The following is a 22,878-nucleotide window of genomic DNA, read 5'->3' as shown; positions in this document are numbered from 1 at the left end:
CAAGTAATGCATGTGACAGTATGCTTCTACTCCAGTTTCAGTTGACCTCCCAAGCGAACCACTATATCCTTTTCCAAGGAACGATCTGTAGTGCCAAGAGAAAATTTTTGCTGAAGTGTTGGCTGCTTTGTGCAGAGGATGCTCACAGATCTGTGGGGTGATTGCTTCCAACCCTGTGCTGCACTTCTGCTAGTTAAATCATGTACTACAAAATCACCAGAGACATGACTCTGAATACAGTTTCTCTCCCAGCAAAAGAACAAAGCCTTCAGAAGAAGAAGTTTGTACCTTCGGTTGAAATGCTCCCTGAAGTGACCCAAAGGGACCTGAATGTGGAAGCATGGGTGGCATTCCAGGCATTGCTGGAGGATAGGTTGGAAAGAACTACAAAAGAAAAAGAGATGCTTATGTCACAGGACAACTTGAACAATAATGGAGGTAGGTGCCAAGCCTGGCACATACAAAAATAGTACTGTGTTGAACGAGTGCCACAATGAAAATACACACTCAATTTGCTTTCAAAATTTTTAAGAGCAAAGCCAAAACTTGGAAAATGCGCTCATCAGATTCATTTTCTAGATAGTGCTGAACAAGTGTGCCTTTACAATTTGTGGACTATTGCAAGAAGCACAGAGCATTCACCATTTTTAGAGGAATTGGAATAATTTGGTTTTATGTTCACTTTTCGTTAACTCTGCATTTTTCTGCAGTAGCAAATACATTGATCCTGTTTTGAAATGTGACCTGCTTTAATTTTCAAAGCAAAAAAGAACCACAAGATGCTGCATTGCACACTAACCACAGGCTGCATGCACACCACCTTGTAGTTGTGTAGGCTGGGTTAAGTTTTGCTTAGGCCTCTCCTGAGCACATACAGCAGTCTTACAAGTCCCAGAACATGTAGTTTTTGTGCTTTGGAGCAGTGGGGAGCACCAGGAAGAAACCACCAGTCTGACTTACTCCTGTGACCTGAGCAAAATCTTGTGAAAGAGCCATGCACTCCGGGCTGCTGCACTGTGAGAAGCACCAGCTGCAAAGATACTGCAATGACCACTGATCTAGCAATTTCTGCGCATTCCCTGCCATCCCAGGCACAGCAGTAGAGCCACAGCAGCAAAAATGCAGTAGACAAAGATTAAAAACAAAAAAAGCCCACAGAAAATTTTGTACCTTAAAAAAAAAATATTGAGATGGAAAAAGAGCTTTAGGAATGAATGATTCACAATACTATCAATTGAAAACAAGCAAAAGAAGTGCAAACAGAACAATTAACAAAGACACCACCTAGAAAGGTAAGCACTCACGTTGGAATGTCGAAAGTAAGGGTTGTCTAATTTGGGAGCGTACTTGTCAAACTGGAAAGAAAAGAGAGAAAAAAAAAACCAACAGGTGAGTTTGGTTTCGGCAGTAGCGGACACATCAGGATTTCAACACAGACAAATAATCATAGCCCGTTTGTACAGCACTGAACGGAGCAGAACTGGCTGGATATTGCATACTCGCTCATGAGGAACTGACTGATTTCCCAAAGCCAACGGAGATGGAAAGGTGCCAGCCCCCGGGTCGCGTGGGGAGCTGCCGAGCCTCACTGCAGAGCCCCGTTTTGCAGGCACTACATCAAGAGGTTCCTCCACTCTGAAGAGAGCAGTCCTGATATCTGCAGCGCTGTGGAACGCAGTGAAGTTCAGCTTCAGGTCTAGATCTGGGATCTGCCCCTGGAGCGCTGAACTAGACCACAGACTAGAAGGTAGGGAATGTTTTCTATTTGACCCAATGTCTACTGCAGGGCAACCAATACCAATTCCCCATTTTCTGGGTTCCTCTAAGGGCCAAAATCATTTGGAAAAGGGCTAGATCACTTTTGGTGCACAATCTTGATATATTCCCCCTCCCCTGATAAAGAGAGAGTGCCCCAGAGAAAAGGTGATGGTTAACCTTTTCCATTCCAGCATGGGGTTTTAACACCTCCATGTGCGCAGCCTGTGCCCCGTATCTATTTTTACGACCATTTGCCCTGTACCACCTTGGAAGCAAAACCAAAAAGCGTATATACATTGCATTTTTGAACAGTATGTACATTCTGCTGGGGAGGAGGGAGAAGGGAAGAAGGCAGGGAAGGGAGCTGTAGGACCCCATGAAAAGCTGCTTATTTGGCAAGTCAGCTGCTGTTTCACACTCCTCTGTGCAGGAGAGTAGATTTGTAATTTCATTAATTACAGTTATTACTGGAGCCATGTCCCCTCCAGTGTAAATACCATAAATTTCCAAACACATGCAGCTGTAAATTTCAACACTCTTCTCTAGTGTTGGGATTAGCAGACCTGATCTAGTGGAATATAAGAAGATGTGAGTGAAATATAACAAAAGAGCCTTGCAAGCTGTTTTTGGTATGACGGCTGACATCAACGGGCATGGGTGGGAGGGGAGGGAGCTGTTCCTGGGATCGGGTATCGGGATTCTTAAATAACACAGGAGGTTTCTGAGAAAAATTTCAAGATTGTTTTACACAGACCAAGAAAAGAAGGGAAGGTGTTTACACACGAGTACATTGAGCAAACACCTGGGCCAGGACTTGGGGTGGATGGTATTACTTTTAATTGTCTTGCTGCTAAGCAGATTACACCCAAGAATGTCATCGGGCAGTCAGCAGTGGGAAAGAAAAGTGAGAACCATTATGCTTCTTGAGATCTTGGTATTACTTCCCAAATGCTGCTTTAGTGCTACTCCTAGTTTTTGCTAGACTTAGCAGAAGAGGGTTGTTTCTACATTTTGGACACAGTGTGAAACTGAGAGGGGGGCAAAAATGCTAAATCTTGTCCTTTCAATCTCACAAAGAAATTGCCAGAAGCGGGGAGAGGGTGTGTTTTAAAGCACTGACAAAATGCGTTTGTAGCAGATCTCTAACAATTTTGTAACAGCTGCAGCAAAGTCCCATTGCATTGCAAGCAACTTCAATGGCAAAATGCTAACGCTTGTTACACGGCCAGGAGGATCTCTCCCACAAGAAGAACCAGCCACACACAAATTAGTGCTTGTTGATGTGATCGAATAATAAAAGCCAAAATCCATATAGAATAGGGAATTAGGAGGAAGAGGGACAAAACTGGCATCAGATGAGATGCTGCACTACGGTGAGAGCTCCAGGTAAGCAAGCGCAGTCTGCCCCACAAGGAACAGTTGTGGGGACTGCGCCTGGTGCTGGAGGCCACTGATCTTGTGGCATGGCATCCTTGTTGGTGTGTTCTGGAGTATCATGGCACCTGGCCCTGGGAAAGGGCGAACAGAAGTACACAAGCAGGACACACGAACAGGGAAACTAAAGGGACTCTGGACTTGTCTCATGGGTGCAGGTATCTGCTCACAGGTAGCAGCGTGGGGGACCTAGAGGCTGGGTGTGGAGGCTCTGGATGGAAAGAGGGTCCCTCTGGGAGTGCTGGGCCTGTCTCTCCAGGCCTCCAGGTCAGAAGAGCAGGGACAGCATGCCTGGCTGAAATGAAGAGGACTGGGTTTTGTTTGACAAGAGCAGGTTAGGCTTTTTGACCAGAGATGCTCTACTTATCCTCACATTTTGGGCTGGGGTACGCACCATGGGAGGTGCAGAGGGCGGCATGAGCGGCGTCTGGGGCAAGCTGGATGGAAAAGGAGTGAATGTGTGCTGGTGGGTGTGTTGGTGCTGATGCGTGTGTTGGTGCTGGTGAAACTCCGCTCTCAGCAGCGGCACCGGGCCAAGTGAGGCAGCGGCCCGGTCCGAACTCTGAACCAAAAACCGGTTGTTCAGCTCTTGCCTGAGCAGTTCGTGATCTAGAGGAGAGAGAGAGAGAAAAAAAAAAGACACAGAGGCCCGTGGGCCTGTGAGTACCACAAAGACGGAGGAGAAAGAGTCAATATTCACCTGGCATTCCCTGTTTCTGCAGGTCATGCTGTGGTGGTTTTCTACGTGAGGACTCATTGGTGGAGGTAAGAGAGATGCCTGTGACAAAGTACCAATCAGAATCCCCGAATGAGGCTGGCAATACATGATTGGTTGGTTGAATGATATCAACAGGCTGGTATCTAAAGACAAGAGAGAACACCATGAGTCATCACAGCAGAAAACATCATCGGGGGCATCAGCAAGCATCGCCCCCGGCCCCCCGCCCGCCAGCCCCCCGCACAGCGCAGCTCCGACGGTTACTCCTCCTCCCTGGCACCTGAGGCCACGGCACCGAGCGTGATGCCTCCAGGAACGGTGGCCAGACCTTCCCGCACCAGCAAGATGCTGGGGAGCACCCTCGAGGACAGTGGCTCTCTTTAAAATGAGTAATACTGACCTGTTCCCTTTGGAGGCTGGAAATTCAGCAGCATACCTGTACACTGAAAACGGATGGCGGCCTAATGTGTGTGTTAAACTCTTAAGATGATTGTACTCAAGAGGGAAAATTTTGACAAGATCTACAACGCAATGAAATAATGGATTTGGGTGGCTGGAAACTACCTGCTCCATCAGCCATTTCTCAACAGATCCCTGTGCCATCCTTCCCCTTCTCAGACCCAGGGCATGCACAGGAACATCCACCCTAGAAGCTGTGGCCTTCTTTGCACTAAGTTTTTTTTTGAGACCTTAAATACTAAGCAGTCCTTTCCTCAGTCTCTAACAGGCTATACTTGTAATTTTTTGTCCCTGCCTCCAGGCTTTTCTCCTATGAGAAAATATGGAGAAGGAATCAGTGGGAAGAGGAGAAACACTGAACTGGCTCCAGATCTCATGAAGGTCATAACGACTGCAGAAACAAAATGTCCCACCATACGACCTCTTCTCAGCATCTTCCTCTGGAAGAACAACTTGCACTAAATTTGAACGCGGTTTTGGGTGATGGAAAATACCAGCACTTCAGAAATGACATGACTGAGGACAGCAGGGATAAACGTCCACTTTCCCAACGTAACTGCTGGTATCAATTAAATCCATCTGTGATTTTGCCTACGAACTTCAAAGAGGGATCAGCACCCACCATATTACACATTTTCTAAGCTGAGAGCAACTTGTGTCGCCAGCTGTGGATGACACACACTCAGTCCTGACTGACCCACTTGCTTCTGAATTTACATGAATCCACTTCTTTTAGTTTAACACCTCTTTTAACCTACAGCACTGAATATAAAGGGGCAAAAGAATACATGTGCTTTAAAGTTTTATTTCATGTTTTGCAGGCATTTCTTTTACTTCACTTTTCTAAGTAATATTAGAAATGTCTAAATCAGTCACTTTCTGAAGTGACATGGTTAAGATCTTTAAAAACGGGCACTCTGATGGGGAACTTCAAGGTCTCTGCTACCACTTAGGAGCCTACATCCTATTGAAAGGCACTTCTGAAAGCAAATTTTGGGTGCCTAATCCATTTGCTTTTCAGTAATAAATTTACTGCTAACAGCAGGTACTGTGTACTGCTAAAATTTCTATAATAATTCATACAAAAGCAGAAAGTATATATACTTGTGATACTGAAGCCTACGGCACTGAAGCAAAGGAGTCTGTAATGGGTTCTCCTTGAAGCAAGCAAACAAGAACAAAAAAAAAACCTAGGCTGAAAGCACTTTAGGTCCAAAACTTAACCTCTTTAGTGAGTATGAGTGTGATTTCATATGTGTGTGTTTACGCATTTAAATTTGGCATGACTTAAAGAAACTGAATCCTTCTGTTAGCATCAAGATAATCCACTTTTCTGGAGGGAGAGATAAAAGCGAGTTGGCAGTTTTAAGTGCTCTGATATCCAATTTCTTTAAGAGACTTGAAGTCAGACTGATAGATTTGCAGCTGGCTCCAGCCCATAGCCCTGTACCACAACTTTGGCCTTTGTCAGGAAAAGAAAAGTCCGGGAGATGTTTGGAGAAGCAGTGGAGTGCTTGGAGGAGCCGCTGCTTCCTAGTAAGGGTGGGACTACCGAGTAATAACCCAGCTCCGTGAGGGGCTCTGGGCAACATTACCATCAGAACTAAGTTCTTGTGCCTGCCGGTGACGCCTTGTCTGACAGGTCTGGCCAGTAACAACACAACTAGGAGCAGCGTGACTGAGCAGCCCTTTGAACGCCCGAACACTACTGCTCTGTGCGCACACGCGAGATGGGCAGGGCAGAAAAAGGTCTGTCCTGCCAGTGTTGCTGGGTACCCTCATGTTCAGAAGAGAAGACACAAAGACTGCTGCTTCCTCTCTGTATCCTGCATCGGGGCCAGCCCTGGTGCCCTTGAATCGAGGGCAGCAGCCCACACAAGGGTTGCTCGTACATTACTTGTACAAGCTTTAGGTTTCAAAGAGAAGAAATGCCAACAGAAGCGCATTCTTGTTATTCAGGGACCTGAATTTGTATATCAGTGGATGCAGGAGCTCTGAGCTCTGCTTTTCTTCTTGGCAAGAGCAACAAGTGTGCCAGGCCGAATTTAAAGGAAGAACACTTTTCCTCCAAAAAGATGACAAAAAGGAGATTTCAAAGGGCCAGACCCTCTCCGATGGCTTTTCTAAGCTGGTGCTTTTACAGAGAGCGCACATACACTTGAACGGCACAGCAAGAACTATGCTGCTAGCAGCAGCTGGATCCTAGCTCTTCAGGGCTGCTCAGCAATATTGTTTGCTTTTAAGAAACTTTTATGTGAATGACAACAGAAGCTCCTGGCTCTGCAGTGCTCTGTATTGATTTTATGATGTGCCAGTTTGCAGGCATTTCATATAATGCAGACAAGAGGCATTTCACTGTCTGCAGGGTTAGACGCCCAGACCTTTCCCTCCACTAACTTAGGCTTCTTCTGCTTAAATTGCAGGAGAAATCCTTTTAGTGGGAGCAAGACTGTTACCATTTCCTGGCAAGCTGCTGAATGTGAATAGGTCACTTGATCTTGTACCTCCCGAAGTTAATGGTGAAAACATACTTGCTTTCAGCGACTGCAATATCATGCTTTTAGTGAGCGCACTGCTATTTCCTTTCACAGTACTTTCAAAGTCCCCATCACAGTAGTCCTTTGCCTTAACAGAGGAAGCAATGAATAGGTCTCCCACAGTGCTGCCAACATCTTCCCCGCCATGTGGTTGAAATTCTAGATGGTGCCAGGGCCTGTGACAGCCAGCAGCTTTGGCCTGTGTGGTTCTGCTTCTGGCTAGGAACCCAGGGCACTTTTGTCTATCATCGTTCTGAGAGCTCACTTTGGACCAGTTCACATTTTTCTTTCATTTAAAGCAGCAGTTACAAATAACGGGACATTATTTAGCTCCTGGAAGAAGAGGGGATGCAAGACCATCAGATTTTTCCACAGCAAATCTGCCCTTTTCTTATTCCTTTAACTGGCTTCAGAGGAAACAGAGGGCACATTTTTTGCAGAATACTTGTCCTGTTTAATCCCTGCTGAGTTAGTTGTGGAGTCAAATGCCAGATCAAAAGGAGGCCCCAGCAAGTAAAAGTCACAGGGAAGTCTCCAGCTGCCAGGGTCTCTTCCAGGGACAGCTGTAGGCTAATGGATAAGCTATAAACAGGGCATTTAGGGCAGAAGTGACAATGGAATGGGGGCCAGCGTGAACAAAGGAAACTTTTTAAAAGGACGCAAAGATAGTGAGAGCTCAACAGCAGAGCCTGCCAGCTAAGCTGTCTTTGCCTCAGACAGAAAGGCCAAGGAGCCAGGGGCACACAGAGAGTTTCTGCTGCCGCAGGCAGAGGATCCTGCTCTGCCAGCAGGATGTGCTGCTTGCCAAAGGCTCAGAGCAGGGGATAGGTGTTCAGCTAGAACGACGTGCTGGGATGATTAGAAACATTTTTTTCAAGTCAGTTCTACCCCCAGCAGCTGTCATGAGCGTGGGGACAAAGAAGGGGAGAATGGCAAACTGTACATCAGTCCTTTGTTAATCTAAAGAAAGTCTGATGACTGTGGAATGCCACACTGGACAAATCATGCCCTGAAAAGGAATTTTTTTTTTGAAAACTTTGTTTTGAAGTCTTCTTATAGGAAGCTACAGTGTTCTCTCTAGAATCTCTCATCTGGTAAACCACATCCAGGTCTCTTACCTGCTTCACGAGCACTCTCACAGTTCCAGCACACACTGCCTGCGGGTGGGTCTGTGTCCCTTTATCTGCCCACCAGCCAGCCCATCTCTCAACACCCTCCAGTGCATGCACGGCAGATCAGCCCTGGAAGAAGAAGGGAACCTACCTGCAGGGTGACCTGGTATCACGAGGCTGTTGGTAGGTAACGCTGGTGGAGGTGGCAGCGTGGGTGGGGTGGCGAACATGGCCGGATGGTGCTGGTGTTGGGTCTGCGATCTGAGAGAGAAGTGCGAGGTAGCAAGATTAGAGATGGAGAGGGGCAGAGCTGGGCCGGAGGAATGGTGTGGAGGAATCTGGGGAGAGAGGGGAAGGTGTTTTGGGAGGCTGATGCTTGTTGCACTGCTAGCACTGCTGCTCCGGCTGCAGAGAGAAAAACATGGGGGGGAAGAGGGGGGAGAGAGACAGAGAGAGAAAGAGTGTGTTACAACACGGGACTGACACAGTGCAAGAAATACACTACCAGAAACAACACACCTATGTAACACTGACCTCCCCAAGCTTATGTTTTTGTTTCTCTTAATGACAGTGGAGACAGTAACAGATCTTAATGAACTTCTCCAACAGGGCAGGAAGGGGCTTGCGCTCTCTGGGGTGACGTTTCCTCTGGTGCTTCAGCAAGTTACAATCCTCAAGGGCTATCCATGAGATACTGAGGAAGGCTACGGAGACAGCTTGATTTTGCACCTTTATTTAGCCTCTGATGACCTTGCAGTGGCCATGTGTGTCCTTGTGATCCTATGACACAATTACTCTAATTCCTTTTTCTGTTACTCTGGGTTCACAGTTGCACGCTGTGAGTGACTTTGGGACCAAGTTTTATCTGCTGTGCACGCTGTAGTTACACTCATACAACCATGCAAACACATGCCACGTTAACAAATTTTTCTCATAATAATCCTGCATTTTACATCTTCTTCTATTATTATTACTCCACTGCAGGCGGTCTAAGTTTTGTGGAGTGAAAGGCACTATTACTGCAGTTAGTGTAATTCCCACAATATCAATTATTCGTGCAAACTAAACCTCAGATATCTTGATTCATTTGAAATATTAATAATAATTGATACTACGGTGTCATTTACAGGGTAAAACCACAACAGAGCTTAAGTATGCAGGATACTATGAAACACACATTAATAGCAGCTCTCTGTATTCATATTTCGACCCTTGTGCAGCCAAATACTGTGTTTTAAATCCGTTTTCTCATCTTGTTTAAACTAGCCTAGTTCTGGTTTGGGAGGCAAGGCATGTTTCTATACAAAGAAAAAAATACATCTTCAGCAAAAAGACTATACAGGTTCCAGTTGACTGGCTAAACTCTTCTCTAGAAACATTTTATCCACACTGTTTTCACCCATCCCACTTACTGGATGGAGGCAATTTAAACTCCGAAGATAAGCCTCCTGCTAGATCTGAACATGTCAGAGTGAAGCAGATTTCTCAGCCTACACGGGAGCCCTATTCTAAGGGACAAACATTTTCTGATATAGATATCCCTCTTTTGATGCTGGTAAACAAAAACCTGTGATAACTGCGAACAAACCTACTTCAACAGAGTCTTTCTGAATATGAAACAAGGGAGTTGCTCAAACTCAAACCACCTTAAATTTCTAAGGCAAGAACTAGCCGGTTCAGACAAGACAGTGCAAACTCCACTAGAAACTGGAACTAAAGGAACTTTACCCCACAGTTACACATGCCTTTGTCCCAGAAAGGGAGCATTTATCACCGAGTTTCAACTGCAGTTGTCCACCACTGCTGGAAAATCCAGCCTGTGGAGTCAGCACAGGAAGTCCAAGACCTGAAATGCGGAGCATCTCACACAGACAGTAAGAGTGCTCTTGTCTCACTTCCCAGCAATTTCCATCCCATTTGAAACAAGCTTTAGCCCAGCAGTAGCATCAAGATGTCACAAGTATCCCTTTCCCCTACCTGATATTATTGAGTCCGTTGTGGGCCACCTGGTGATGCACTTGGTAATTGAGAGGTGGAGGGATGTGACTCGGAGGCTGGGTCCGAAGCTCAGGTATTAACTGAGGCTGCGACTGTGGCCGAGGTTGAGGTTGTGACTGTGGCCGAGGCTGCGGCTGAGGCGTGAGCCTTGGTGGTGCTGGTGCTGAAATCACTGGCTCCTTCTTCAACAGTGGGCTTGCTCTGGCACTTGACGTGGGCGCTGAGGAAGTAGAAGTCACAACGGCAGCTACTGGCTGGGGGCTGGGGATAGGCAGGGCGAAGGGCACGTCGGTGCTCAGTTCCCGGCTCCGCTCTAGCCCAGACACCTTTGGGACATTGGCTGCTTTTGCTTCTGGCTTGTCATTCAAGGTGGGACCTTATGGAGCAACGAGAAAAACAACAAAGTGCATACTGAAAGGGCTGCATTTGTTTCCCTTCTTGGTAGAACATATGCCTGAGAAAACACAAGTCATGTTTCAGCTCGTGGGAGCACCGTGGGAGCACTGCTGCTACACGATGGATGTGTGTTCGTGTGTTTGTCCTTCCGCTGTCCTTCACCAGCCAGTCTACAGAACTTGTTAGCATGTGTGTAAGAGACTTAGCTGTCATTAAATGAACACGTACTACAAAGAACATACGGCCTTATGACTTCTACAGAGTCCCAAGGTTACGTACAGTAGGAGTATGAACGTGTCTCAAGTTACTGCTACAGTATTTCCTGCTCAATGTAAGTTTTAAGGCTGATAACGAACTCATGAACACAAGCCTCATCATCAAGACATATCATTTTCTCCACGCTCTTTCAAGGCAATCTACATTGTGTTTAGGCTCAACTCCAGGTACAGCACACCCTGACCCAAGCACTAATCATTAATGATAACCCCACCTGGCTTCTGGGGAGGAGGCTACCTGGGATCTTCCTGTAGCAAAGGATGGGGCAGTTCTGCAGCAAAGCCTTGACGCTGCTGTCCCATGGCCACACACTTGTGTGGAAGAACAGAACAGAGAAGGCCGGAAAGATCCAGTCAGAAGTGCAGTGAGCACCCAAGTGTAGTCCTGCTCACCCCAAGTATTGCACACACCTGTATGCACAGCAAGTGAAAACGATCAGGAACACTGTGACCTTGCAAAACGCACCTATGGTGAAAATTCCATTTAGAATTACTCCTTCTATGATATTAAGCTAAACAAAGCAGACCAAAGGGTTAAAAGACTGGAAAGGAAAAAGAGAGGAAAGAGCAGGTGTTTCAGATCAAGCAGTATCCAAAAGGTCAAAGACAACTGAGGGGACCCATGTACCCACAATTACACGAAAAGCTGTTCACGGGTTACAAGAACCAACGTTGTTTCCTGTATTTCACATGCACACACAGCGCTTCCAACTGATTTTTAGAACACATGCTTTTACTGTCCACCAAAACGTGTTGGGGGTTGTTTGTGTTTAGCCAGCTTGCAGACGTGCAAGAGATGCTACCTACACTCATTAACACGCTCCCAACACCCTCACGCACAAATTCCACCTTTGAAATTTTCCCATCTCATCAAAGGACTGAGCCAGTTCCTGATGTAGGAGGTGTGGAAATAACACACAACACACAGCGCGAGCTAATTCTGGCCACCAGACGCTCTAACCAGGCGTTTGTGAACACAGCCTATGCGAGGCCAGAGTCCTCGCTGCTGCTGCTTCAATGGCTTGAGCAGCACCATGCCGGCGCTGGATGAGAGGCCAGTGATGAATCAGAGCCTGCAGCGCACCAGCTCACTCTCTGTACAGAAAATGCCCACATGGTGCTGGCATCTCCTTCCAGGAGATACAAGGCAGTTTCCCACACTGCTTCTGGCTCTGCTTGCACTCTTACCATTGTACCATTTCCTTCATCAATCAATCAATCCATCACGACATACGTATAAATTCAGAATATGAAAAGAAGTTGAAGACGTGCGGCCTCAAACCCACAGATGACAGGAACAGAAGCCTTTCTAAACACCAGTGCTTTGGCTGGCAGCAAGTATGATCAACCCTGTACTTTCCAGCATCTTACACATCTTTACATGTTTGAAACAATGTCTAGAGGTCCTAAATTACTCCCTACAACAAATATAATTCTTATTAATTCTTATTCCAGTGAATTTCTTTTTTGAATATGAGTTAATGCATCACAGGTACCCTGGTTTTGAGATGTAACTAGACTTAGTTTCAATGTTTAGAGTGACAAAGAATTTATTTCTACAATCAAATCCTCATCACTCTTGTGCACCATTATTTTTTATAATACCACCTATGTTTGTAAATAACCCTCAGATTTTGTTACTCACAATGGAAAAATTGTCACTGACTAGTCAAGCCAGGGGTCCCCATACCGTGAATATTGGAGGAAGTGCATTCACAGCGGCAGATCCCACTTTTTTTCAGGAGGTACCCATTAAAAGCAATTGGGTTTCATTCCTGAGCATAGGTTTCCTGAGAGCCTATTAGCTCTTTCCATCCAACAGGCCTCCTCCTACAGAGTTAAACATCACATTGTGTAATCATAGGCAATGTAGACTAATGGTGTGTATTCAAAACACACTGGCACCACAAAAGTTAGTTGAGTAAAAAGTCAATTAGATCCAAAACAAATCAATAAAGTCCTGCATTAAAAGCAGCTGCTTGACCAGGTTTATGTACAACTATCGATTCCCTGTAGTTTCAGCATTAGTTCTCATTTGTAATTTTCTCAAAGCAAAAAGCTCATGCTCCCTTACTGACCAAACTGACCAGGCAGCCTGGTCATATTAGTACTAGGGGCGCATGACTGATTTCTGTTGCTAACTTGCATCTCCCAGGTTGCAGTACTGAAATATTTTTGTGTTTTGCTCCTGACAACAATAAAAATATCCATATGCCTCCCCGCCCTGCCCTGGAAAAGCTACAGGCATGACTGTGAGTATCTTCTTGCCCTTTGTAGCCATGCTGTGCAAAAGCAGAAGCCCTGAGAAGGGCAAGATACGGTGTGAATTCAAGGGCAAGTGTGGAGAAGGATGTGAGACAGCAAAACGCTCCAGCCTTCTCAGCCACCACACGGGAAGGACGGTGGGTGAATCCTGGTGTTCTGGCAACTTTTCTGTTTCCCTTTCTAATGGCTGTCGTACAGGATGAGAGAGAAGCTGCTTCACGTGGCTGACTTGAGGGTGGGCCGCAATGGGTGAAGGGAAGGGAACCCGTGTGAACAAAGGCAAGAAAAACCATGGAGAAAAATGACAGGAAGAAGCGACTGCAGGCACTGAGGCCTGCCTGATGTTTGAAAGTCAACTTTTCTGAAGAAGAAACTTTTCTCACACCTAGGTGTTTCACTTAAGTCTCTGGTAAAATGGATTTGGACAAAATGGAGAACAGATGCCCCGAAGGAAATATACCCATACATCTCACTACCCCAGAAAACACAAAAGGCGCTCCTAAGCGAAGACTTAAGACCCTTCACTTCATCTGACTCCACGGAGGGCCACCCCGTGACTTACTTGCGCTCTGACACTGAAGAAAAGACATGGGTCTGGGTTTGTTTCTTACCAACACTTACCTCTACCTGTTCAGTGCCTGTTTCCAATACCCAGTCACTAGTTAACCATATTCCAGAGATCTCCAGAAACCTGTGAATTTTGAGGCCATCTTCTCTGTGCAACCAAAGAAACATTGACTTTGAAGGATATAATTACCTGGTTTCTTAGGTACTTAGCAAGGTCCTTATGATACCTATCACAAAAGCCTCCAGTTCAAGACTTTCTTCTCCATTCACATGGAAGTCTCTGAGCTACCTTCCCTGAAATCCCTCAGAAAGTTCATTTTAATGATTTTGACAAGAGATGTTGCCCATTCTCATCAGGATCTCACACTCTAGTTTCTCTGTATGATGCTGGAATACCCCACTGAAGGGAACTATACTCCTGCGCACCCAAGTTCCTTCCAACTGACCAGGCTGACTGCTGGTCACATACAGAAATATCCCAAGGAAAGAAAACAAATATTCCCTTTTTGCAAGTTGGATCACGTTTGACTGAGATCCTTTCATAAATTTCTGTACTTCAGCTCCTATTCTAGCCCTTCGGAGCAGATGGACCCATGGAGCTGAGCACAACTGCCCTGACAAAAGAACAGACCTACCAGACCATACCACAATGTTCTAGAGGCAAAAATGTGTTTATTTTTACCAAGTCCTAGAGTAATTTTCATGCTTAATGATAACAGGCTGAGTCAATTTGCCTAAGACTTGACAGTCAGCTCCAATAATTCAACCTTAATTAAACCTGAACGCATGTCAGTTCAGCTCGTCCCTTCACAGGAAATCTGACATTTGCAATGATTCATGTTTCAGCCATGCTATGGGAAGGCTGGATCACATCTGCCATTCTCCACCATGCAGAGCACTACCCCTTTTCAGCATGCCAACTTTGTTTATGTTCTAACCAAACACTTTGGACTTCTTCCATTGAGAGGTTTTCTTAAATGAACAGACAGTGAAACATGTCTTGATCTCACGGGGATGAATGATGATTGAGTGCGAGAGACGGGGAAGAAAGGGCTGAAACTGCTCTGACAAGAGAAATAACAACAACCTGGGGTTAGTAATTCTTGCATCCTTGATCAGCTAGTTTTCCATTTGGAGCGCTCCAAAATATTAACGTCCCTGTGTCTTGGGCTACATCCCATTCCAATTTAACCTGGTAAAGATGCAAACTTTTAAAAACTTTAAAAAGCACAGAGCTTTAGCTACTGCTGCTGTAAACCTGTAGAAACGAGTCAAAGCTTAAGGGAAACCCCAAAAACAACTACAGGTGAATTTGCTGCAAGAAGTGTGTTTCAGAAGGAGCTACCTGAACCTAAAAGACCATCAGCATGGATCCAATATGCAACCCCAGAGAATTCAAAATCTGTTATTAGGATAAACATGCACTGCCCATTCCCATGGCTGCACAGGCTGACATGCTCACCAGTGTTTAACTACACAGCATTGCAGGCTAAATACAATACCGAAAGTCCCAGACACAAATTAAACCTTTCTGTAACAGGAATTTGCTTTCAAGCTGATTAAGAGTAGCTCAAGTGCAAGGGATTAAACATGTAAAGGCTGCTTTGAGAGCTCCAATAAGCAGTTACCGTGTTATACAAACAGTACTTAGGGCAACAGCAGTTCTAGCCCTGCCTCTTGCTCTTTGCAAGCTGCTGGTTCCTGCTGAAAGGGGACTGTCAACACACGTACAATGTGATTGGAAATAATCTAATCTTGCTTGCACGCCTTTCCTTTGTCTCTTGAAAAAAAGAAAAGTGGAGTCATTCAGACGTCTTTCTGCAGTCTCCCTCATTGTATTCAAACAGCAAGGGTGATGGGGTGATGTGAGAAAGAAATTCCTCTCCTACATCCATCAATGACATCTTTAGCAATGGCAATTTCCCAAGAAACACAACCACCACCATCTGCAGCCTATCTATCCAGCCTATACACATCCTTGAAAACAGACACAGGCCAGGCTGGCTAGGATGAACTCTGCTCCCTATTATAATTCCAGCAAGAAACATTGCAAAAGCATCACCACAGGAATTACAGGGACGTATGTGGCAAGAAGCTGAGTATTTCAGAGTTGGTTGATGAGTCCCAGAGCCGAGTTTTGAACCATCAACACGGGGAACGAGTACTGAAGAGCAAAATTTTACAGCACTAGGTCAAAACAAATAAATAACTAAAGGAACATAGTCAGTGAACGTCAGTAATTTTTTTTTTTTTTTAAATTGAGCTTTTAGAATGGTGCATAATGTATTGTGGATATGCAACAATATAAGCACAAGAGAGAATAAAGCATTTTGCATCGGCAGTGATAGCACTGACACTGGTAGAGTGCTTACAAGTGAAAATCAATATTTAAGTGCCAATTCTTTATCCCTAGCTGTTTTTTTGCTCTTATATAGATGGCTTTTTCATTGCGTTCTAGGAGGGTAGCACTGTTTAAGACATTAGATGATTAGCTTGGTCTGCAAAGGTAAGGCAAGCAAAGCTACAGCACAGAAACCACCCAACATATGGGGCACCAAGTTCCTCCACCTATTTTAATGAAAATCAGCTTAAGATAAGAAATAAAGACTTGGGAGTCACACATTGCCTGAAAGGCTCCATGGTGTGTAATGTGAACCATTGTTAACGTTGCCTTAAAGCAAAGGCCAAATTTCCAACCTGACAGCAGTGTACTGCACACGTTAGGTTGTGTCAAAAACACGTTCTCCTGCGGGACGGGCTGCTCGGAACATCACAGGCTCTGGTGGATTTCCCGCAAACGGCTGCAGCGCTCCCAGGGAGGACAGCCCACCGATGCCAGCCCCGATGCGGGCACCCGGCCGAGGGCGTGCTGTGTGCAGGGTGAGGGTCTTTGTTCGCTCCCCCGAGCGGGGCCGCTGCGGGAAGCTCCTTCCGCAACTTGCTCCGGATCCGGCCCCTATCACTCAGTTCATTTGTACAGAGCTGTCTGTCAAGTCAAATCGTCTTGCCACAATCTGAAACACCCTCCGAACAGCTGCCACTATCAATTACTCTCCCAGACAGCCCTGACTATCAGGAAGAGAACTGGAGCGAGCACTTGCCAGTTTTAATAAACTCTGTTGCCCAAGTCATTTAACCTGCTAGATTGCTGTATGCTGGGGCTGTAACGAGCCTTCAGCCTTTCAACCTAGAAGAAAGCAACAGTGGCAAAAAGCTGTCAGCTTGGTCTTCAGAATTAACTTCCAAGGGTGTCTTTCCCCACTCCCCCCCCTCCTTTCTGAAACACCCAAGTTTAAAAGATAAAAAATATCTTCAAGTCATTTTCATAACGTCATGACAAGGGAAGCATCTCACGTTTTTAACACAAAGGCAGGGACTCCTGACAGCGAAGGGCTGTCATGCCCCACGATTCTCATGTGAGGAGCACACCTGAGCAGAGAGCTCCTCTCTCCCCCCACACCTGCATGGCCATGTCGCAGCACTCCCCGGCGCCTGCTCTGTCCATGCGTTGGCCACCACCCCCCCCCCCCCAGTGACACGGATGCAGCCGAGGCTGGGGATGCCCCGACCACCCAACGATCTGCACCACCACTCCAGCCCTGTTCCTTACACTCCCAGTATGGTTATGGTTTCTCACCCAACAGAAAGGTCAAGCATGGCAAAACTGCATTTACTCCAGTATTTCCAGAACCAGTAAGAGAGATTTCCTAAAGACACATTTCTTTCAAATTAGAACGCTTCCATCCAGATGAGTGTTTTCAGTCTGTGGCTCACATATATATCTTGAGATGTCTGTGAATGTTAATTGAAAAGGTCTATTGTCATTGGGATTAATTTGCCATATAGGCATCTGTACTTCCACTAGAAAGCTTACTGGACTCTGCAAATCAAAAAGAAAATTCAGAACCACTACGCTAAATGTTTTCCTTCACCAACTGTGTAGATTAAAGCCTTTGTTGTGAAAGCTTGCAGCACAGGAAGATCCAACCCCCTCTCCCAGAACCCGAGAGCAACAGCATTAAGACCTATGGACTGGATGCTGATTTGCTGCTTTATGGTTCTTTAATGGGATGTTTTATTCCTAGAGATTTGGGAGCTTTCCATGCTCTATCCAGGCATGTTAGCTGTAAGCGTGCATGATGACACTCCAAAGCTGCAGGAGCTGAATGAAAACGAGTGCCAAACACAAGGATTGGGGCCAGAGCATAAAGAAGAAGGATCACCATTCAAACTCCCCTGAAGTAAGTCACACTGCATTTTCCTAGCAACACTGCTTCTGGCAACATTTCAATGCAAAGCTGAAACTGGATTTGCAGCTAAAGCACTTACTGTGGATGCTGGCGTTGTAATGAGATTGAAAGTTTCATACAGGCTTTTAATCTAGGGCTGTAATGGTGGATCAAACGCTGCAGGGTTAAATCTCTTCAGCCTTGCTCCCGAGCAGATGCTGGGTGCCTAAAAACCAGTGACGCAGGAGCCACCCCGGCCATAAAATGTTACTAAAGCCTTTTGTAGTTACTTACTAAAGGTGTGTTTGTCTCGTCTTGTTCTGTTGGTGGTTTTGTTTTTGGTTTTTTTTTTTAATGTGCAATGGCATATTGTACACCTAATCTGAGTGACAGACAAGCAACGAGGTAAATAAGCTATTAGAAAGACACCCCCCAACCAGAAAGTAAGTAAGCAGAAATACTCGGCTCCAGATGTAAGCTTTTAAACAGACAAAACTGCTATATACCAAGGAATCTTATGATTTTAATTAGTCAAACAAGGGCAAATAACAAACCATCAACTACTACATTACAGGAGAAAATGTACTACTTTTGCTGTTTGAAATCCATATCGATTCCCATCTCGCCTGTGAGGGAGTTATTAATCACTCCAATTAAATCATGAACACAGGTCTTTACACTGAAATTGAACCCCCACCAATAGATCGATAACTCAAACCTCCAAGAGCAATTACTGCTCGGCATAATAGAGCAGCTTGTTACAGAGAGCTCCATGCAAACCACAGTTCTCTCTGTCATATCTTTCACAGGCAGTGCAAACAAACTGGGGAAAAAAATTATAACTATTATTTTCAAAATAAACAGACATCTGCTTAGAGTTACCTAATCTCTCTCACATCACAGAGGCAGATCTGCCAAGGTCACATTGGAGACATGATTACATTTTTTCACAATTTGTTATTCTAGCAAAGCCCTGATAAGATTGAACTATTGAAGTTCACACTCTGGTTTAATTTCAAGAGGTTAAATGCCAAATCCTTTTCTTATTGCTACAAGGAAGGGATCTGCCAGGCTGCATAATACCCTGTGTGGGCTAAGACAACAATTTTGTTTCATCTGCAGAGTCTTATGAAGGTTTTGATTTTTTTTTTTTTTAATGACATCAGAGAACTCCAAACTCCCAAAGAATCGTTTAAAGTAAAATCAGAAAGTGAGACTGTTTTGGAGGAGGGCGAATGACCTTTAAGACCTTCCAGCCTGGAGAAGCTAAGCCAGCGGCTGGCTGAGAAAGCTCACTTGCTAACCAAAACCAGAAAAAGGCAAGAAAGAACATTCTCAAACACCAGATCATCTCTGCTGGGAACAGGAGATCATTACCCTAACCAGCCAAGCATACGCAGGGTCACAGAAATTCCCATCTCTGCCTTGGAAGACAACTGATGCTTGTCCTAATGCAAGGAAAAGAGGAACCGTCAGTGCTCAGGCTCTCTGAGTGCTGCCGTGCAGCTCAGCTCCCATGTCCTTTCCAGGTGAGAGCCGTATTCCTGCACGCATCCTTGCTTCCCATCGGCTGGCCCCTTCAAGCAGGCCCCAAAGCGCCATCCATCATCCTTCATTAGGGAAGCTATTGGCAGCCAGTTAAGTGGTGATGGACCCACACCACGAAGCTAATCAGGATGAGTTCATACCATACCCTGCAGCCTGCAGGCACTGGCTCCTCTCTACGATGGGTGTCACATTACTGCTCCTTCCCCTTGCCAGCTCTCTGTGGGATGTGTGGAACAGCCGTGGCCAAAGCTCAGCATACCCATGGAAAAATGACACCAACCCAGGCAATGCAAGCAAACAAGCAGGTAGAGGGGCAGTGGTGTGACTGGGACCACACTGTGGCTTTCCACTGCCAAACACGCAAGTAGCTTTTACAAAAAGGAGGGAGGGAGAGAGATTATCTATTCCCCACTGCAGCAGGGACAGAAAGAGTCCAAGCAACAGTCGTCTTCCTCCCCAAAGGTCAGAGATGGCAACTAGAGTTAGAAAGCTCAGATCGTGGAATGTGGTACGTGCTACTCCCATGAACTACATCAGCTCAAAACCCAACGTCCTACACATATCTCCTGAAAGAGAGCTCATCTCTGTCTCTAGATGACCACTGGCATCAAATTCTGTGCTCGTGGTTGGCTTTCCTAACATCTTTATTGGAAACACAGAGGCACACAATAGACCTTTTAACACACACAGACACACAGACATCCCGCCCTACCCCCCCCCCCCCCCCCCCCCCCCCCCCCCAAATTCAGCCCCTGCATAGATGCATATCCGTTCAAGCTGGCTTTTCAGGGCAGGAGAGAACCCTATATAAACCAAAATTGAAAAGGGAAAGAACCCTTTTCATCTTCACCCCTTCCTGAGTCTATACATAAGGATACAAAGAATCACGTCTCTCCACTTAAATCAAGGAGCGAGCATTACTCAGAGCAGAGAACTGCTGGTAACAAGCGTGTGGGATCCCCTTCCCGCAGAAGCCAAAGGCCAAGCTGCACACGCTCCATCAGGCCCCTCACTGGCACCATTCAAAACCACCAAGCTTCGATGTAGAGTGGCAATGGGATCCAGCTTTGCTTGAAACCCACCTGTGATGGCCCTGGCCTCAGCAGTGCCAGGCACAAAGCAGGAAGCGCTCGTAGACTTCGGCTAACGTCAGCAAGAGCAAGCGGTGGTTCAGCTGAAGGCTACCGCAGGTTCTGCTAGAGGCAGACCCTGTCTCATGGAAATACGGTGGCATCAAGCTGGCTGTGTGGCCCAGGAAGCCTGTGAACGTCTTCTACAGGAGCAGGCGGGAGGGACGTGCAGCAAACACGGCTGTGAATTTGTGGCTGTGGTGGAGAGAGAGGACTGAGGGTGCCACAGAAGGGACCTCACCTGTAGAGCTGTGCCAAAGCTAAGCCACCACACCTGCCTGCTCCCTGCACGCTCTGTGCCTACCAGCCCCGCTGGTTCAGCACGCTGTACTTTGTTTAGGAGGCTCTGTGCTGAACTCAGCCATTTAAATTTTCAGGGATAACAAAGACAACAGTAATAATTTCTAATGGATTTAAGACTGCGGTGCTCCCTGCTAGGTGTCAGAAGACTGCAGAAAAAGATCTACTGTACCTGTGCACAATCAGTATTTGAAAAGCCAGCGCTGCTCTTCTGGCTGAGCAAAGTCAGCATTGAAAGATATCAAAGGGCGGCAGACAGAACCACCTCGGTGACTTGACTAACAATACCTGATGTTATGGCTGGAGCTGTGAGAATGGAAAGTTCTGCTGCAAGGTTACTTAGTCTCTGCTAAACAGGAACTGAAAGAAGTTGACTGACCATACACATATTAGCAAAACCCTGCCTGATTTATTTGTTAAGTCCAGCCCTCACACTTCAGTAACTGTTGCCACATTAGTACTAATATGCTTATGATCTGGGAAAGCAACGCTTGAGATTCAGTGCTTGTGGAGTGGGGCCAGCGCTTTCTAACCAGCAGCCTCCCACGGCCCTCCCTCCGCACGCCCAGGCACAAGGGAGCATCTTCCAGGCAGATCCCTCAGATTTAGCAGCAACACACTGCTACTCTAAACCAACATGTTCAGCTGTCACTAAATTGCCTCCATTTTGATGGCAGTTACACGGTAGCTTCTCTTCCCATTAACTTTATTGATAATCTAGGGTCAAGATGAAGAAAAAATGGAAGATTTTTCCTGCAAGCTTCCACCTCACTCCTATTTACATGGTCAAAATCCAGCTCTAGAGCTGCTGGAATAGCATCTTCAGAAAAATTGAGATACTGAAATTATCAGACTGAATACATTCAGCATTTCAAGTTGCATCATAGATAATTAGAATATTTAAGGGACAAGTTGCAAGTTGTTAATCAGGGAGCATTTACTTGAATGGTGTGTGCCCTTTGGATTTGGTCCCTATGGCAACCAAATAGTCACTCCAAAAGGATGTGCTGGAAGAAGCATGTCAGGAGCTGCCTCAACGGTTTAATTCAGAGAGTGAGCAATGAATAAATACAGCTACTGACAAGCACAGCACAGGCAAAAAAGGTCTGTAAACAGCATCAGGAAGCCACAGATGGCCTTTTGCTTTTTAAGATTGAAAAAGTCCACTCTTCCTTTAAACACACCCACCATAAAGATCAAGAAAACTGGGCTGTGTTCCACATGAGGTGTTCATTCACATGTATTAGCAACTGATAATGAAGTTTTACAATAGAGGAGCTTTTTTCTTCTGTTTCTAACTTCTCACTCCTTGAGAAATTGCAACTGTGTTTCTGCTCCGCCCATATTGCAAGATGTAGCATCACCATCTTCAGAAAAATCTTTTCATTCTCATCTGGCTTGACAGGAGACAAACTTTGAGAATGCAGCTGCATGTAACAGAAAGCTCTGCAGCATGCTCCAGAAGAAAAATGTGAGGGACGACCAGCTTTTCCTTCAAAATGGGAAGAGTGACTTGGTATACAGTAAGGATAGAACACTGCACTGTGGAAGGCAAACTCCTTCAGCATGATCTCAGAGTGTGTGAAATGCAGCTGTGAAGCTCCTTCCAGTTCTCTGCTTTGATGAAGTGCAAATTCTTCAATAGGCAGTAGAAATTTTGGAAATACATTGGTGCTGGATACGCTTGAGGATAACGTAAGATCTGGCATCTAGTAAGATCGAACGGATTAACACTGTATTGTATGTTGCAATGGAAGCACCCCCTACTAATGAAAAGGTACTCTTGAATGTTTTCTTACATGAGGGTTTATGGTTTAAGGCTGTGGAAAGTAATCTTACAAGTCTGGAGGGTGCCGGATGGTGCATGGCTGCATGGGCTGCTGCGATGCCAGCCTGAACGTGCAGAAAGCCTGAAACAATAACTCAAGACCTGTAAACCCAAATGCTTGCTCTACACTCCTCTTCCCGCTGGCTCCTTGTGGTCCCCTCACATCACTGGAGTGGCTCTGCAGTAACTGTCTGGCACAAGCACAACCATTTCTGCCAGGCTGCTGGGTGGAAGCCGCGTCTGCCGCTGCCGGTTGTCCAGGCCACAGAAGACACTTGCAATTCTGATGTCCATGAGGACTATCACCGTAGTGAGGGACGGTTA

At 45.8% G+C, this 22,878-nt stretch overlaps 1 protein-coding gene across 26 annotated transcripts in view; it reads right to left on the bottom strand.

Moving 5' to 3' along the window:
• FBRSL1 (fibrosin like 1) overlaps positions 1–22,878 on the bottom strand; it is a 547,946-nt gene that overhangs the window by 18,542 nt on the left and 506,526 nt on the right. For 11 of the 26 annotated variants that reach the window (XM_055795606.1, XM_055795614.1, XM_055795607.1 and 8 more), the window contains 5 exons: positions 9,996–10,392; positions 8,170–8,423; positions 3,566–3,801; positions 1,305–1,355; positions 289–384 (listed from right to left, as the gene is read on the bottom strand). In XM_055795606.1, coding sequence (XP_055651581.1) covers positions 289–384; positions 1,305–1,355; positions 3,566–3,801; positions 8,170–8,423; positions 9,996–10,392 — 1,034 coding nt within the window. Of the gene's footprint in view, positions 1–288; positions 385–1,304; positions 1,356–3,565; positions 3,802–3,892; positions 4,054–8,169; positions 8,424–9,995; positions 10,393–22,878 lie in introns of all 26 variants that reach the window. The other 15 variants (XM_055795612.1, XM_055795613.1, XM_055795625.1 and 12 more) reach the window with 7 other exon arrangements.

This window comes from Falco peregrinus, chromosome 2 (assembly GCF_023634155.1).
Source record: "Falco peregrinus isolate bFalPer1 chromosome 2, bFalPer1.pri, whole genome shotgun sequence".
Lineage (NCBI taxonomy): Eukaryota > Metazoa > Chordata > Aves > Falconiformes > Falconidae > Falco > Falco peregrinus.
Note: the sequence above shows the minus strand (reverse complement) of the source record. Positions and strands in the feature narration are given on the sequence as shown.